Below are 14956 nucleotides of genomic sequence, written 5' to 3'. Positions count from 1 at the left end.
ATTACTGACAATGAGGCGTTGGCCCACAGGACAGCGGTTGACAACTGTATTCTAATTGTTATTTTATTATTTCAACAACGTTGAGGAGCCGGAACAAAAGAATTTACTCTCTAATACCCGTGTAATGGGATGTAACAAGAAAGGAATTTTGGTTCTTGAAACTTGAATCTTTAAGCCATTCTTTAATGCCAATATTAAGTGTCTTTTCTTTAAAACTACAGGACATGAATTGAACATTGTGCAGAGAAATGCATTAACCTTTCTCTTTCTGCTTTAATAGAAACTGTTTTCCTCCGACATCTCATTATTAGCTTGCATTTGTTTTTGCACAGGCAGCATTTTAAAGCTGTCTGCAAATACAAATCCTGTTGATGGTTCTTTGTTACACCTTTCACATCTTGTTAAGTCCAACAAGTACAAAGAACGTAAAGCGGTACATTTCCATAAGTGTTTCATATGGGCTGAGGGTGAGAGGCGATAACATCAGCTAATCACTGAACGAGTTACGGCCTTGTTCACCTCAGCAGAAACCCAATACCCCCCACCCCACCCCCCCTCCCCACCCACTCCATCCCCCAGCCTCCACCCAGCCTCTTTTATGAACAGGGCATCCTTGAGGAGTTTTCGTGACTGTGCAGTGATTTCCATAACAATGACTCCTTTCACCCATGTCTGTGAATCTCAGGACAGTGGATCCCATTGAACGTCAGTCAGTATGCTGATGACCCTCACAGTCACCGAGCAGCTCATCAGACACATTGTCCCCTATGATCAGCGTGACATTGCACACTAATACATGTACATTTAGCCCATTTTATTCCTGTCATGTCACCTCTAAGCGTTATCTAATAATGCTGACTTTTCTCTGTTCTGAATGGCTGCACCCGCTCTCTGGAATCACCATTGGTATTGAAGAGACTGAAAAGTGTGAGTTAATCAAAATTGGTTTATTTCTTTTTCTTTTTCTTTTTTTTTTTAACCTTTTTTTTAAAGCTACACCACAGTGTGCGCTGCGTAATACAGATGTGCTTGTGTAGCCTTGAGCCTCAAGCAGAGTTGGAGAGCAGGCCACACAGGTCTGGTGAGCTCATTCACATATGCAGTCGTTCTCCCCAACACCAGGAAACAGGCTTTGATGTGTAAAAATCAGTGTCAAATCACTTCACTTCAAACTTATTTGCATAAATCCAAGAAAGTGGCCCTGCAAAGTTTATCCCTGCAAAGTATGTGGTGTGAGAATCCTGGTGAAGGACTGACTACTCACAGGGTTAGTTGATGAACTGCTCTAGCTGGCAAGCTAAACCACTAACAGATTAGTCTGCTGGGACCATGTAAATGCCAGTCCATCGCAATATAGTAGCTCCCCAGGCTTTCTGGCGTGCCACCAGTCAGCCACCTGCAGCAAATGAAACAGCTTCAAAATAAAGCTGCTGGTGTTGACATCAGTTAGTTTAGATGCTAAATGTTGTGGTTTGCGTTCTTTAACATCACTGCTGACAAATTCTGTCTGCTCTTGTAATCTAAGCAGTTCAATTTTGTTACCTCAGCCAGGGATGTTGTGTTTTCACCTGTGTCTGTATGTTGGTTTGTTTGTTTATTTATTTGTCAGCAGGATTACACAAGATTACACTGAATTCTGAGCTCAAATGTACAAAATCAAGCTGTTTTTATTTTGAGAATCATAAATTCATTACAGAAAATATGCACGCTCACTTAACTTTATATAGTGTGTGATCAGGCCTGGTGATCTTGGCTTGGAACAGCTGGCCAGTTCTTTCTGCCTCTTGACCAAAAACCGTCAGTGTGCAGCTGGCAGCAGAAAACAATGGCTGGTGTTTGGAAATGAAGTGTGTTTGGCGTCAGAACTCTCCGGTTTCCTGCACTCACATATGTACAAAGGTTCTAAACACAAATAACTCATCTCAGTCATCAAATCTCAGACCCCTGACTCTGTTTAAGAGCTGACCCCTCTTCATTTACATGGCATAAATGTCAGATATTAGCATAACTCAACTGTAAACACTGACGTCCCCTATCGGGGGTACTTGAAATCCTTTAATGTATTTTGAGCTTCTGAGCAGGGAGCTGTTTATTATGATCTCAACCTCGTACTCTTGGCCAATAGGATGGCTGCATGGAAGCAGCTAGAGATTAACGCCTGGCTCGCAGACATATTAGCGATGGCGGTAGAAGCAGCTGAGAGTGTCTCTGATTCATTACCCTTCTCAGAGTTTCCTCGGCCAGTCAGCAGAATCAGAATTCATTATTATTGTCCTGTATGCCCTGCGGCGATGGTTTCAGCTGCTACGTTGTAATTGAATGTCACAGCAAATAAACATGTTCAGCACTGAGGATTAAATTGAATCGGGCAATTTTGACAGTGGTTGTGTTTGTCCTGAGGAGAGGAAGGATCAATAAATGGATGAATGGATGAATTAACCCTGTGACTCTATTAGGCTGCCGTGTAGAAGAAGAGCAAATGATCGCGTAACATTGCGTACACACACACACACAGACACAGACTCTGCTAGTGAATGACTCATCTAAGTCATTGACTCAGATCCTTCATTTTCTTCAACAACCTAATCTTTCTAATGTCAAGTATATAAGCAACTCAACAGTTAAACCTGATGTCTTTCTGAGTCTTGTCTGAAATACAGCAACTTTTTAAAGTTGGAACTAAGAAGGACTGCTCGTGAACTGTACTGTCAGTTCCAGTGATTTTCAGTGGCCACTTGAGGGCAGTTACATATCAGTCGTGTTAGTTTCCAGCTGATGGATATAAGAATATATCTCTCTTTTTAGCTCTGGTTTGGTCAAACAAAGACGCTGTGGTCAAAACTCAAGCCATTCTCGTAGCTGCATACTGAATCCGACCTTGACGTGCTGTGATTACAGCAATATAACTGGATCTCTTCAGCTGCAGTGGCCTTTCAATTGCTTTTCATACTGAAATGTATGGTACAGTGTAGCATTAAATGCTAAAAAAAATCCTGGCTACAGGTCTGATTGTTAACAATCAGACCTGTAGCCAGGATTTTAGAAAAACTATGTAATATGATTTTTATTAATACCAGAGACATGTCTTCAGTGTCTTCAGTGGCACCTATGGCTTTGTCAACAGGTGTAGCATTGACTGCAAAAGATAATCCTCATGTTATCTTTTGTTCTGCAAGTAAGTGTGACAGCAAACACACAGGCTTTCTACTGACTAATCACTCATGTGTCACTGGGTCAGTCACATTATTGTCTGCCTTCCCTCCTCCCTTCCCTCCATGTTCACAGAAAGGCGGCTCGGCTCATAACTGCGACCAGCTGAAGGTGGGCCAGGTCATCCTGGAGGTCAACGGCATTTCCCTGAGAGGTCGGGAGCACAAGGACGCCGCCCGGATCATCGCCGAGGCCTTCAAGACCAAAGAGAAGGACCACATTGACTTCCTGGTGATTGAGCCGGGACTCTAATATGAAAACTTTGCACTTTATGCAGCTTATATTTAAGAAGACACTGTTTTACTGCTTTGAGGGAACCATATGAAGTCCACATGATGTTGTCCTGTTACCATGGCCCTCGTTTTAATTTCAGGGAAAGATGTGTCGAGTATGCATTGATTGCACTCAACAGAGATTTGCACAATTTAAATGAAAGGATATTACATGAATATTTGCCATGAGAAGCAGAACTTTCACACACCTGTGAGTCGACAGGTGCAGCAGAGACTTCCAGCACACTGTCTTGTACATTTGCAGTAAGAAAGGTCTATTAACAATATTTTGGTACACAGACCTTCATCAGGTTATTTATTTATTTATAGTAACCTGATAAGGATTTGTGAACTGAAATGTTGTTAATAAATACTGCAAGCGTATAAGACACTGTGCAGTTCTCTGCTAAATTACTATTTGCCATAAGTCATAGCTGCTTCAGAACCATCTTTTGCATCTGTTCCATTATTTAACTCTGTTTTATTAGTATTCAAACCCTAAATGTCATTATATGTTTCACCAGGAGGACAGCTAGGACTCATAGTGTGCTTCCCACACCAAAAAATGTTACAAACAGCCAATCATATTACAGCCAGTCAGGTGAGTCTTCAGTTGTCCTGTATTTTTTTAAATCTTCATATAATATCCGTGGATAGGGGCTGCTCTGGAGGCAAGCACAGCAAGGATCTTATCTTTGTAGTTTTCATTTCCATCAGTAACAATAACATTGTAGTCCCAGAGTGAAATACTGTGATATTTGAAAGTGTGAAGCGTGATGGGGCAAGAAACATGACCGGGCAGGTTGAAAACAAGCGAACAGTTTAGCCACTTTAGCTGCTACTTAATTTGGAGGCGAAATGGATAGAGAAAATATTCTAAACAAAAGTGAAAACCTCTCATTGCACTGAAAAACAGTTGTGCACACAGCTATGTTCAATCAGACTGTGAACAAACCCCCTGGTTAGTCAGACTTATTTGTAAGAGAAAATGAACAGTGTAAACAGTTTACACACCCATTTCTGCGCTCAACTTTATATTTGCAAGTTTGTGTCCACAACTATTTCCAGTGCAATGACAGATTATTCCTGAAATTTTGGGCGTCTTCACATTTACCTCCACATAAAGTGCGAGCTCATCTACTGAAGCTGTTGGCTTGTTTACAGCCTGTGTGGTCACCCCTCCGCTTGTCTTTCTTGGTAACCCTGTCTCTTAGAAATAACGTTCATAATAGTTTTCCCTGCTATGTTGTGGCGACAGTGTAATCTCTGGCTGGATTACCCTCATGTTTTTATTAATGAATGAAGCTTTTACATTTATTAATGACAGCGGAGTCACTTGGAGGGGGTTGGTTTCACTGATCACAGATCACTGCACTCTGTATCAGCATTTTGTCTACATTCACACCAAATACATAAACTAACAACATGTCCTCATGATGTTAATATAAAACAGGATTTGGTCACAGGTATGTTTTCTACATAACATCTATATCGATATAAACCTGATTTCTAGGAGACAGGGTTGTTATTGACCTTTTTCTTTTATTTTTAGCGATGTCACGAGATTGTGGGATGTCAGCGGTGACTTTGGTGAGTACAATGTTATGACAACTGATAAATACATTAGAAAAGACCAGATTGATCAGTTACAACCAGCAGAGAAAATGAACTAACTAAATAAAAATACCAACTGTGGCTGTGGGAGTTCAGCAGGCTAGCTTAGCTGGATTAATGCATATGAAATGCTTAAAACATCAGCTAGACTGATAAAGTACCCTTGATAAAAGTGTGCCTAATGCATGTGGTTGCTTAGTTACTGAAAGTGTTAGATTTCATAATGTTAGCTACCCTCTGGCCCTGCTCACTTTTTCATTAAGCTTTGGTGAGATGCTGATTAGACAGGCTATCTGTCTGATTTCCTCTGCCTCTGATGAAACTCTTCAACATCTGACTGACCACCAGTCCACTGACCAAATATCGTCTGACTCATGTTTGGCATCGTTTCCCTGACATGCCATTAATGAAAAGCCATAATTTCCACATCTCAACTAGCACATCATGGATTAGCATTATTTTTTGCCTTAAAAGAAGAATTTATCTTTAATTTTAAGAGGATCTGTTGAATTGAAGCCTTTGATTCTTTAATCAACTACTCACTAATCAAATAATCACTATTTTTTTTTTCAAATCAAACCTCAAACTCTCAGTTCCCACAGATTTCTATTAGCAAGCTTCTTAATATTGACCAAAATGGTGCATATGTACAGCGGGCTCCAAGATCTGAGACCACATTCCCATTCAAGTGAGTGGGAATGTTTAACCCACCATATACATTCTTCAGCATCTGTTCAGAGCTTTAGCAGCATGTAACTCAATAGGTATAATACAAACACTAACGCTATGATAGCTTGTATATACTGTAGATTGCCAATAGTCCCAACATGAAACGACTCTGTATAACTTTTTATAATATAAATAGTTTATAGTGAAAGAGCATTTAATATTCTCCAAGATTATAACACTACTTCACATCAGTCATGTTTTATTTTGAGTCTTGCTCCAACAGCTTGAAATGCAGGATGTGATATTGTCCATATCAACACTGTCTCCTACAAATTATGTTTATAGCAAAAACATTTTGTAGAAACATTAATTTCAGACCGTATTGTGTTGTCTCCTACTGTAATGAGGATATGTTGTTAATTTACTTATCTGGAAGGTAACAAATACACTGACACTGATCATATCAGTGAAATGTTCACAGTGTTTGTTTTCCACCAAAATATCTGCTCTTACAGTGCAACATCCACTTGTAGTGACTAAACCATGATTACACTGTTTTATGGTTATGTTTAGACTCTCACACACACTCTCTTCACAGAGACTTCTGACACAACCTGCTTATTTACACTGAACAAAAACCACCATCTTACCTGAACCTTAACCACAGTGCTTGTGACGCACAGACAGGACTGTGGATGGGAACTTTTTGTAAGTGCCATCCACCACAACCACCTCCTCATGACTGTGCTGCTGTTAATAAAAGTGGCGTTTCATTCAGTCATTATTCACTTAGAAATATATAATTTGTAGGAGACAGGGCTGCCTATATGAAACACTGTCCTAACACCTACACAGTAGAGATCAATGAAGGCCCTATATGAATTAGCATATCGTTATCCTGCTCTCTGTGGGACGCTGATGAGACTCAGCAATGAATCAGTGAGCTGCAAATGCACTGTACAGGACACACTGATCTGTTATAAGTAATAAGGTGTGCTCACACTGTGAGGAACGTATGCAGAAGGTCAGAGTGTACAGACTGTATGACCAGTCAGAAGGCCATACTGTTCACTGACAGGGGGGAAAGCCTTTCATTGTCTTAAAAATACACTTGCTTTGTTCCCATCGTGGTCATATAGAAATGAAACTGACTTGCCAGTTCATTAGGTGCATGTATCGAAAACTGAAGCAGTTAGTGCTGTAATATAACAACCTGCAGTAAATCCTACCTTTAGTACCTGTAAGTCAGTGGTGTGTCACATTTACAGTATATCAGGGAGGTTAGACTTAAACATTAGAAACACCTCTGTATTATCTAATACACCTCTGCATTACACCTGTGTATTATCTAATACAATTCAACAGCAGTCCAAACGTCAGTCTCTCTGAAACTGTTTCAACTAAAACCAAACCTTGGACTCCTCATGAAGGTGCATTTACTGCAGAGCTTCAGTGTCTGACTGCACCAGTTAACCTAGTAAACTGGTAACTGAGTGCACCTTTCCATTATTTTGCCACCACATGTATTTGTGTCTAAGGCAGTTCAGACTCAGAGTAAGCTAAGTTCACACAGTACTAACTCTCCCAGACTATATTATGAGATAAAACGATAATACGATAAAACGTATTTTCCTTTAAAAGGATCATCAGTGGGATGAAGCAGTTGAGTTTGTAATTGCAGCTTTGCACTAAAATTTAAAAGGACTATCTGTGTTTTGAAGTGAGACAGATCAGTTCACTAGGATCAAAAGAACATTTGCAGACCTTTTATTTGTTTCAAGAAAATAACTGATTTGTTGAGGTAGATTTTTTTTTTTTTTTAATACTGCTGTCTCCATAATGGGGCGTTCAGCTGCAGTGATGCTGTGTGGATTGGTTGTAAAGGTAAAGCTACAGTATTTGATCTCACAATGAATGCACAGACAAAAAAAGAAACTGGAGTAGAAAGACTGCAGATTGGTAGGTGTGTAACACTGATTGGCGACTGACAACATGTTATTGGAGCAGTTAGTGTGTGTACTGTGTCTGTACTGTTGCAGTTGTACATAGGAAAAAGATCAGTTACAGTTAAAGGGGCACTCAACCGATTTTACAGTTGAGTGTCAGAGCCTGTGAAACCAGGAAAACAGGCAGCGTGAAGTGGAAAGGCTCGCAAAAAGATGTTATTGGAGGCATCATGGGAAATGTAGGCTCTAGAGATTGGGGCTTTTGCCTCTGCTGCTGTAATTTGAACAATTTCTTTCTGAATCTGTTTCTCTGTCTCTCAAACTAATGACAGTTCAACACTGAATCGCTTCGGTGCCCCTTTAAAAGCATTTACTGTGTTTATTCTTTGTTTTGTAGGACCCCTAATTCACCAAAGGTCCAACTGATTGTTTTTACATTCTATGATCTACCGCATGAATTTATTTTTGTTGACTACAGCAGCTATAGAAAGAGGCAGGACAGCCAGTCATACCTGTGGCTTGTATTTGGTCTGCTCCTTTTTGCTCGCTCCATATAAGCCTGGGACATGTTTTAGTATCAGTTGTTTTCATAACTGTAACCATAATCCAAAGTAATCCAGTAGAGCCAAGTAATCCAAACGGAGATAACAGCAGTCCATTCTTTCAAAAACATATTTTAGGCCAATTCTATTTACGATGGTTATATTTTTGTAATCTAATGACATGTTCCCACTACAGTGAGATAATAGTGGTTAGAGAAATGTAGGCGTTTAGTGATAAGATGTATGAGTAATGCTACACTAACATGTCTGGACTCATGGATGATATGTTGGTGAGAATACTGTGCTGTTTTAATGCTGTGTAAACGACACAATGTTTTGGGTTTTTCTTTTTTTTTTTTCTGTGAATGCAAACTGTTCAAAAACGATAAAGCTTGTACAGAAAAAGGCTGCGCACAGATTTATAGAGCTGTATATACAGTAAATGGTGAGAGGTTAGAGAGTTTTGTTGAACACAGTTATGTAATCCCTTTGTGGCTGATGTAACTGCTAACATCTCCTGTGTGTTTCCCTTCCCGTGTCCTATCACAGCTGGCTCAGCACAAAAATAACCCTTCAGAACAAGTCACATATTCTTGTGTTGGTTCTTACAGTCTCTTCCCCCCCCCCCCCCCCAAATGTCCAACACAGTGAAATACTTCCAAATATTCCCCAAACAGATTCCCTGTAGACACAATAAAAAGTCTGATAAAACTATAAGGTACATGTTATGTTTTTTTGGTGTAAAGAAATGAGCTGGCAAGAAGTTGCAGGAGTTTTATTTATTTATTTTAAATTTTTTATTTTTATACCTTGTTAAGATACTTTTTCAGGTGTGTAGGTTTACATGACTCATGCAGCAACAAGAGAGAAACCTGGTCATCAGGCGTGTGAGGAGATAAAAAAGGCCCCATAAATGGAAATCATGAGCTCGGATTTCTTTCAGACATGGTGCAAAAAGAGGTGCAGCCGCTGAAGAGCTGGTGGGTTGGTTCTTTATCATGCTGTGCATGCTGCACATTTTTAAAGAATAAGACTGGTGATGGGTTTTTTTTTTCTGTCTGTCAACAAGTCCCATGTTTAGATTCACACCAACAATCAATCAATGTATTGCACCAGCAAGCATTGTCTGTGTATCCACAGCCTGATAGATCTCTTTCCTCTGCGCCATACGGCTCCATTGTTATCCAGAAACTATTAAAACACATCAGTGAACAGCATTGCAGCACTGGGTGACATGTTCCTTCATTACCATGAATACACACACACACACACACACACACACTGTAGTTCATATTGACTCAATACCACATGCACCATCCTGCTGCCCCCAAATACTCACTTAGAGCACCATACGTGTATTAATCCACCACTGAAAATAGTCCCCAACTGCACTGTTTCCTCCTGTTGGTGTAACATAAAAACTACAGTGTCCAGGAATTTACTTTTTTTTTTTCTTAGAAATGAAACTATATACCTGTGAGGTATTTTTTAAAGATTTACATCCTCAGTAAAAACAGTAATGGACTTCAACCTGAGAGCCAAAGAAAGCACTGAGAGATTGTTGGTTTTGGACTTTTCTTGGGATTTTTGTTGACAATAAGAAAAACACCAGCCTTATTCCTTAACAACACAAAAAGACAAAATATATAAAACATTTAAAACATTCAAAAACCAGTGCATGAATAGAAAAATGGATCGGCCTAAAGTAAAATAGAATCAATTATCATGAATTCAATTAATTATTAATTACATGTTTTTAAGTATTAGCTTGTGACTGATCAGCATGGTTAGGTAGAGGTTGCCATATTGAGGTTTTGTGCAGACCCCCATCACTGTACATCACCTGTAAACCACAAACATTTCAGAGCCAGGTTGTTTACCCTGAGATGAGGTGTTAGAGGCAGAGTGAAAGAGTGAAAAGTGCAGTTTCTGGGTGAGGATGTAAAGTGCAAGTAAACACTGCAGCACAGGAGCAAAAAAAAAAAAAAAAAACAGGGACAGTTAGTGGTGAATTGTGAAGCCTGTGTAAATGCTATACAAAGACAGCTGGACTTGCTTGATGTTCTTGAAGACGTATCATTTCTCGTCTGAAAGGCTTCTTCAGTTCTGTTCTTTGGTTCTTTATCAAAAATGTTTAAATTAACAGATTTACATATTGACTGATGCTGCTTTTCTTTTGTGAATGAAATTCCTTTCGGGTTTTAGGCTGTTGGTCACTTAAGACAAGCCATGTGAAGACATCTTGTTGGCTAGTAGCTTTTGTTAAGTTGTTTAAACTTTATTAGATTGTGGTAATGATACAGTCTGCTGACATACTGTGGTGTAGCAGTGTTGACGAGTGTTGATCGCTTTTGCTGGATTTTCAGCAGGGCAGTGTGAGCATCTGCTCCTGGACTCCCAGGGGCCCTGGAAGCCGAAGCCTGGCTGTGTCTCAGTTGGGTCATAGTGATTTGTGTTGTTGAGAACATGCACAACTAAATATAATATCAACACAAATGATAAGAGGCTGTAGCTGAGTCTGACATTGTTTCTAATCTGGAGGCTTCGTCATGTTGTGGGGAGTGTGAAAATCTATTTTTCCATATTAAAGCTGGAGTTTACTGTTTCTCACCAAAACACACTGTGAAGTTTGGAAAGATTTAACAAATGTGTTGAATGTCCATCATAAAGCATTTGTTGGTGTATTGATAAATGTCTCGGCACGCTGCTGCCACCTACTGTAGCTCTGTGAAATAGTTAAAGCTTTATAAATCAATATGTTTTGGCTAAAACAGATTGAACAGCATGCCGTCACACTGGAGAGGCTGTGTCCAGTGAGGGTTTGGCATTTTTGCTTAAGCTATGAATCAGTTATCCAAAGTCTTGTAACATCTTGTAAATGTTTTCATAAGTGCATGTTCCTAAATCAACGTGTGCTTCATTCATACGATCAAATATGACAGGAAACAGGAAGGCACAAAGAGGAATGGGAGGGGAGGGGGGGGCTCTCAGGGACCTACCTTTCTGCATGCCCCAGGGCTCCCCAACAGGGTCTGACCTCTACACAATGCTGTTGTGATTATTTCAGGACCATAGTAACTTCAGCAGGTGTTGATGTTGCTCAGCTGTTTAAGCACTGGACTGTGGAACTTGGAGGAAAAGTAACTCTGTGCCCTGATTTTTAATTTAATTTTTTTTATTTTTTGCACTGTATCAAATCAATGTGCGACTTTCTCTGAGAAACAGTTGGCCACCGCTAACACTATTTAAATTTGCTATAATGTGACTGATGTTGATTTGTGCAGTCAGTGTGGTGTAAAACTGATCAGTATCAAAACAGTTGCACAGTTTGACTGAATATAACAAGTTCATCTGGACTGGAACGGTCATAGGGAGAGAGAATTAGTAAACTAATACTTGTGCATTTGTCTCTTCTGTCTGCTGCTGCTTGACTTCTACTGCTTAACATGCATCGCATACACCCGGGCCATTGCTCTGCTTTAAGCAGGAAGACAATCTCATTTATATCGAGCTGGCCTCCATTCCTTTTTCCATTAGCAGCGTGCTGACTTCACCAAATACTGAAGACTTTCTACTTTTTAATCAGTGCTAACAAAGATGGTGGAAGGAATATTCACTGTAGTCTGAATAACACAATACAAGGCATCATCTGGATTTTCTAACTATACAACACTATAAGCTAGTATACACATGCAAATTACACCAGCAGTGAGATCGCACAAAGACTCAGAGGAAAACCTGAAGACCTGAATTTATTAGTCTCACTGATTGACACCTTATTATTAGAGATTAGAGGAAGGGCTCAGCACTGGATAAGGATCGAACCTGAGTGTGTACAGACTGGAACTGGAGCATTGTGGGATTCCCTCAGATGTGTTGTGTTCCACACAGCAGAGGTGGACGTGTGTGTTCAGCTGTTCTGAGCTTTGTCTCTAGAAAATATTGGTTTCCATAGTGTTGAAGTGACTCACAACATCTTATACCGTGTCTCTGCCTGCGGCCTTGAGTGCACTGAAACGTTGCATAAATGGAGCTTGTGCCGGGTTGATAGCACAGCATTATTTCCACAAGACTTCTGAAGGGAAAATGTGATGTCTGCTGAAAACCTCAGGAAGCATTAGGATGCATTAGACTGGACAGGTCTTATACACGTCGGTGAGGATTTCTATTGTTGAGCGCTGACTTTTCCCAACCTCCCTGGTTTTCTGATGAATATCCAGACAGGTCATTGCTTTTCTTTTTTTTTTTTTTTGTTCTCAGTTTTCTTCACTACAAAAATCATGCTGATCAAAACAGCAATGCAGCTTTAGTGGGAAATCACTCTAAAAATAGTCTCTCCGTCACAGCTGAGTTCACATGCTTCAAAGCTCTCATAATCAAAGAGCCTCATCTGTCCCACGCTTTAAACAGCTCTCATCTTCATTTGCCAAAGTCTCCCTCCAGTGGCTTCGATAGGAATTACAGCTGAAGCTTTGTAATGTGTTATGTAACCAGGTTAAAACTCAAGGTAAGTTACATAGAAAAATGTGACTAAATAAATATTCATAAACAGAAATCTAAAGACTCGCAGTGCAGTGTAAGGAAAGCTTTGAAGGAGAAGAGTCCTTGTTGTGTTTGTGTCCAAGTCTAAACCATGAGACAGTTTGTCTAAAGATACCTTTATTAAGGAATATATACCATGTGAGCTTAAACACTATGTACTGAAATAATTAAGGATTTAAAACTAGAGTTTGACACTCTCTACAGAGACAGGGCCAGAAGATATAAAAAAAAAAAAATGCAGGACCTACCTTGATGCCCTTCTCCATTCAGTTTATATTATGCTTTGGTGCTTTAAACCAAATTAGCTCAAATGAATCACCACGTCCTGTGTTCTGCCACTTGGACCCACAGTTTTATGCTTTCGGTCAGTGCCCAAATTTTGTGGCCATAGGTGACGGCTAGAAGGTCCCACCTCACCTCAGCAGTCTGGTACAAACCCCTGAGGGACAGTAGGAAGTGCTTAGACATCTGGAAAGAGCTTGTTGCAGAACTGCTGCTACTTTGCATTGAATGGATTTGTTTGACATGTTTTGAGCATCTGGGGCTGTATTAACAAAACACCCTAAGGCTGAAAGTAGCTCCTGACTGGCTGAGTTAGGACAAACGCAGAGGCAGACCACAGGGCTGCAGGGATAAATGTGCTGCAGGTGATGTGCCTCAACATGTCAGGGTTTTGTACAGAGAATGATAATGCACAAATCATTAATTTTACATTTAATACTTTCTATTTATTACACTTATTTTGCTTTTATTGCATGGTCTAAGAACAGAGGGGAAAGAGAAGTTCTCTGAACATCTATCTTCTGTCTTTGTGATCTTGGGCTTCAGGCTGCTGCACAACAAGAAGCCTTAGTGAGAATCTTAGTAGGATCTGTGACCCAAAGACAAAAGTCCTGCACAGTGTCCTTCATTTGTACTCACATCTTTAACCACATTTCAGTCTTTAGACCTTCATTAAGCAAAATCTGTGAATAAAGTGAGTACAAGTGATGGACAGTGTGCAGGACTTTTGTCCTTGGTTCTCAACTTGTGCTTTTAGACAAATAATAAATGACTAAGTAACAAGACATGACCTGATTTTTTAAGTTGTATCTGCAGTATACTGTTTGCTCAAAGTGTGAGGAGAGCAGATTCAAACAAAAACTAAATGAAGAGCTTAAGGGAAGCCACTTTATTAGCATAACACACATCCTGCAGCAAGTATTGTTCATGGATGTGGACATAAAAATACAGCTTTGTGATAATACTGACCTCTCTCTTCATACACGGTGGATCACTAGTAACAGAAAATCACTAAAGAACATTAACCAATGACAAGATTATAGTAAACCACAGCGAAGCAAAAGGAAACTGAATCTCTACAGGACATACACACACTGCCAGAAACACAGCTGAGAAAATGCATGAGAGACTATCCAGCTGTTCATCTTTCAAATGCTTAACCTACAGCTAAATATAACATCAGAGTACATTGGCATTTCCAAGGTCAGACACATCACTGTAAATCTGACTATTTGTACAGTATTGCATGGTTTCTACTGTGTGGGAAGCGCTACATAAAAACTGGCATGCTCCGACAAAATGAAAGAAGAAGGTTGTTGTTTTGTTGTATTGGTAGAGGAGGGATTATAGTGGAAGTGAATATACAGATAATGTGTCGAATCCATGAGTCTCAGATTTAAAAAGATCCCTTTGTTCCACTCTAACCGTGAAGAGGTGGCGTAGTGTCCGAGTGTACTCCACCCTCTGCACTCTGCACTTTTTCAGTGATAGCCCATAATAATCCCTGAATCTCATCCAGTCATCTAAACTAACACATACACACGTCACTTTTCCAAAGAAATACTCATCCAACGACATACAATGGACAACATTCAACACAAGTTCAGTCTCTTCCAATAAACTTTGATCAACATCAACACAGTCCGTTTAAAACACAGTTTGGTGTATGAGTTAACAGCAAATGAATCGAGTACGACATCGAGTGTCCTGCTGGGGGGGGGGGGGGGGGGGGGGGGGAGAGGGGAGGGAAGGGGGGAAGTCATAGCTCGGTGTTTGTGTTGCACGGGGGCTGAAGAAGGAGTGCTACACAGGAGCCTCTTAACTGGTCTGCTCTTCTTTCTCTAAGTCTTTGAGGGCTTTTAGAAGGCGAGAAGGGGTG

General features: G+C 40.1%; 1 protein-coding gene across 1 annotated transcript in view; it reads left to right on the top strand.

Moving 5' to 3' along the window:
- LOC121184633 (whirlin-like) overlaps positions 1–3462 on the top strand; it is a 70917-nt gene extending 67455 nt beyond the window's left edge. Inside the window, exon 12 of the mRNA XM_041042426.1 lies at positions 3286–3462. Within this exon, the coding sequence (XP_040898360.1) occupies positions 3286–3462 (177 nt within the window). The remainder of the gene's footprint in view (positions 1–3285) is intronic.
- The last annotated feature ends 11494 nt before the right edge of the window (positions 3463–14956 follow it).

The sequence above is a fragment of the Toxotes jaculatrix genome, chromosome 7, assembly GCF_017976425.1.
Source record: "Toxotes jaculatrix isolate fToxJac2 chromosome 7, fToxJac2.pri, whole genome shotgun sequence".
Classification (NCBI taxonomy): Eukaryota; Metazoa; Chordata; class Actinopteri; family Toxotidae; genus Toxotes; species Toxotes jaculatrix.
The sequence above is the reverse complement of the archived record's forward strand: the minus strand, read 5'-3'. Positions and strand labels throughout refer to the sequence as shown.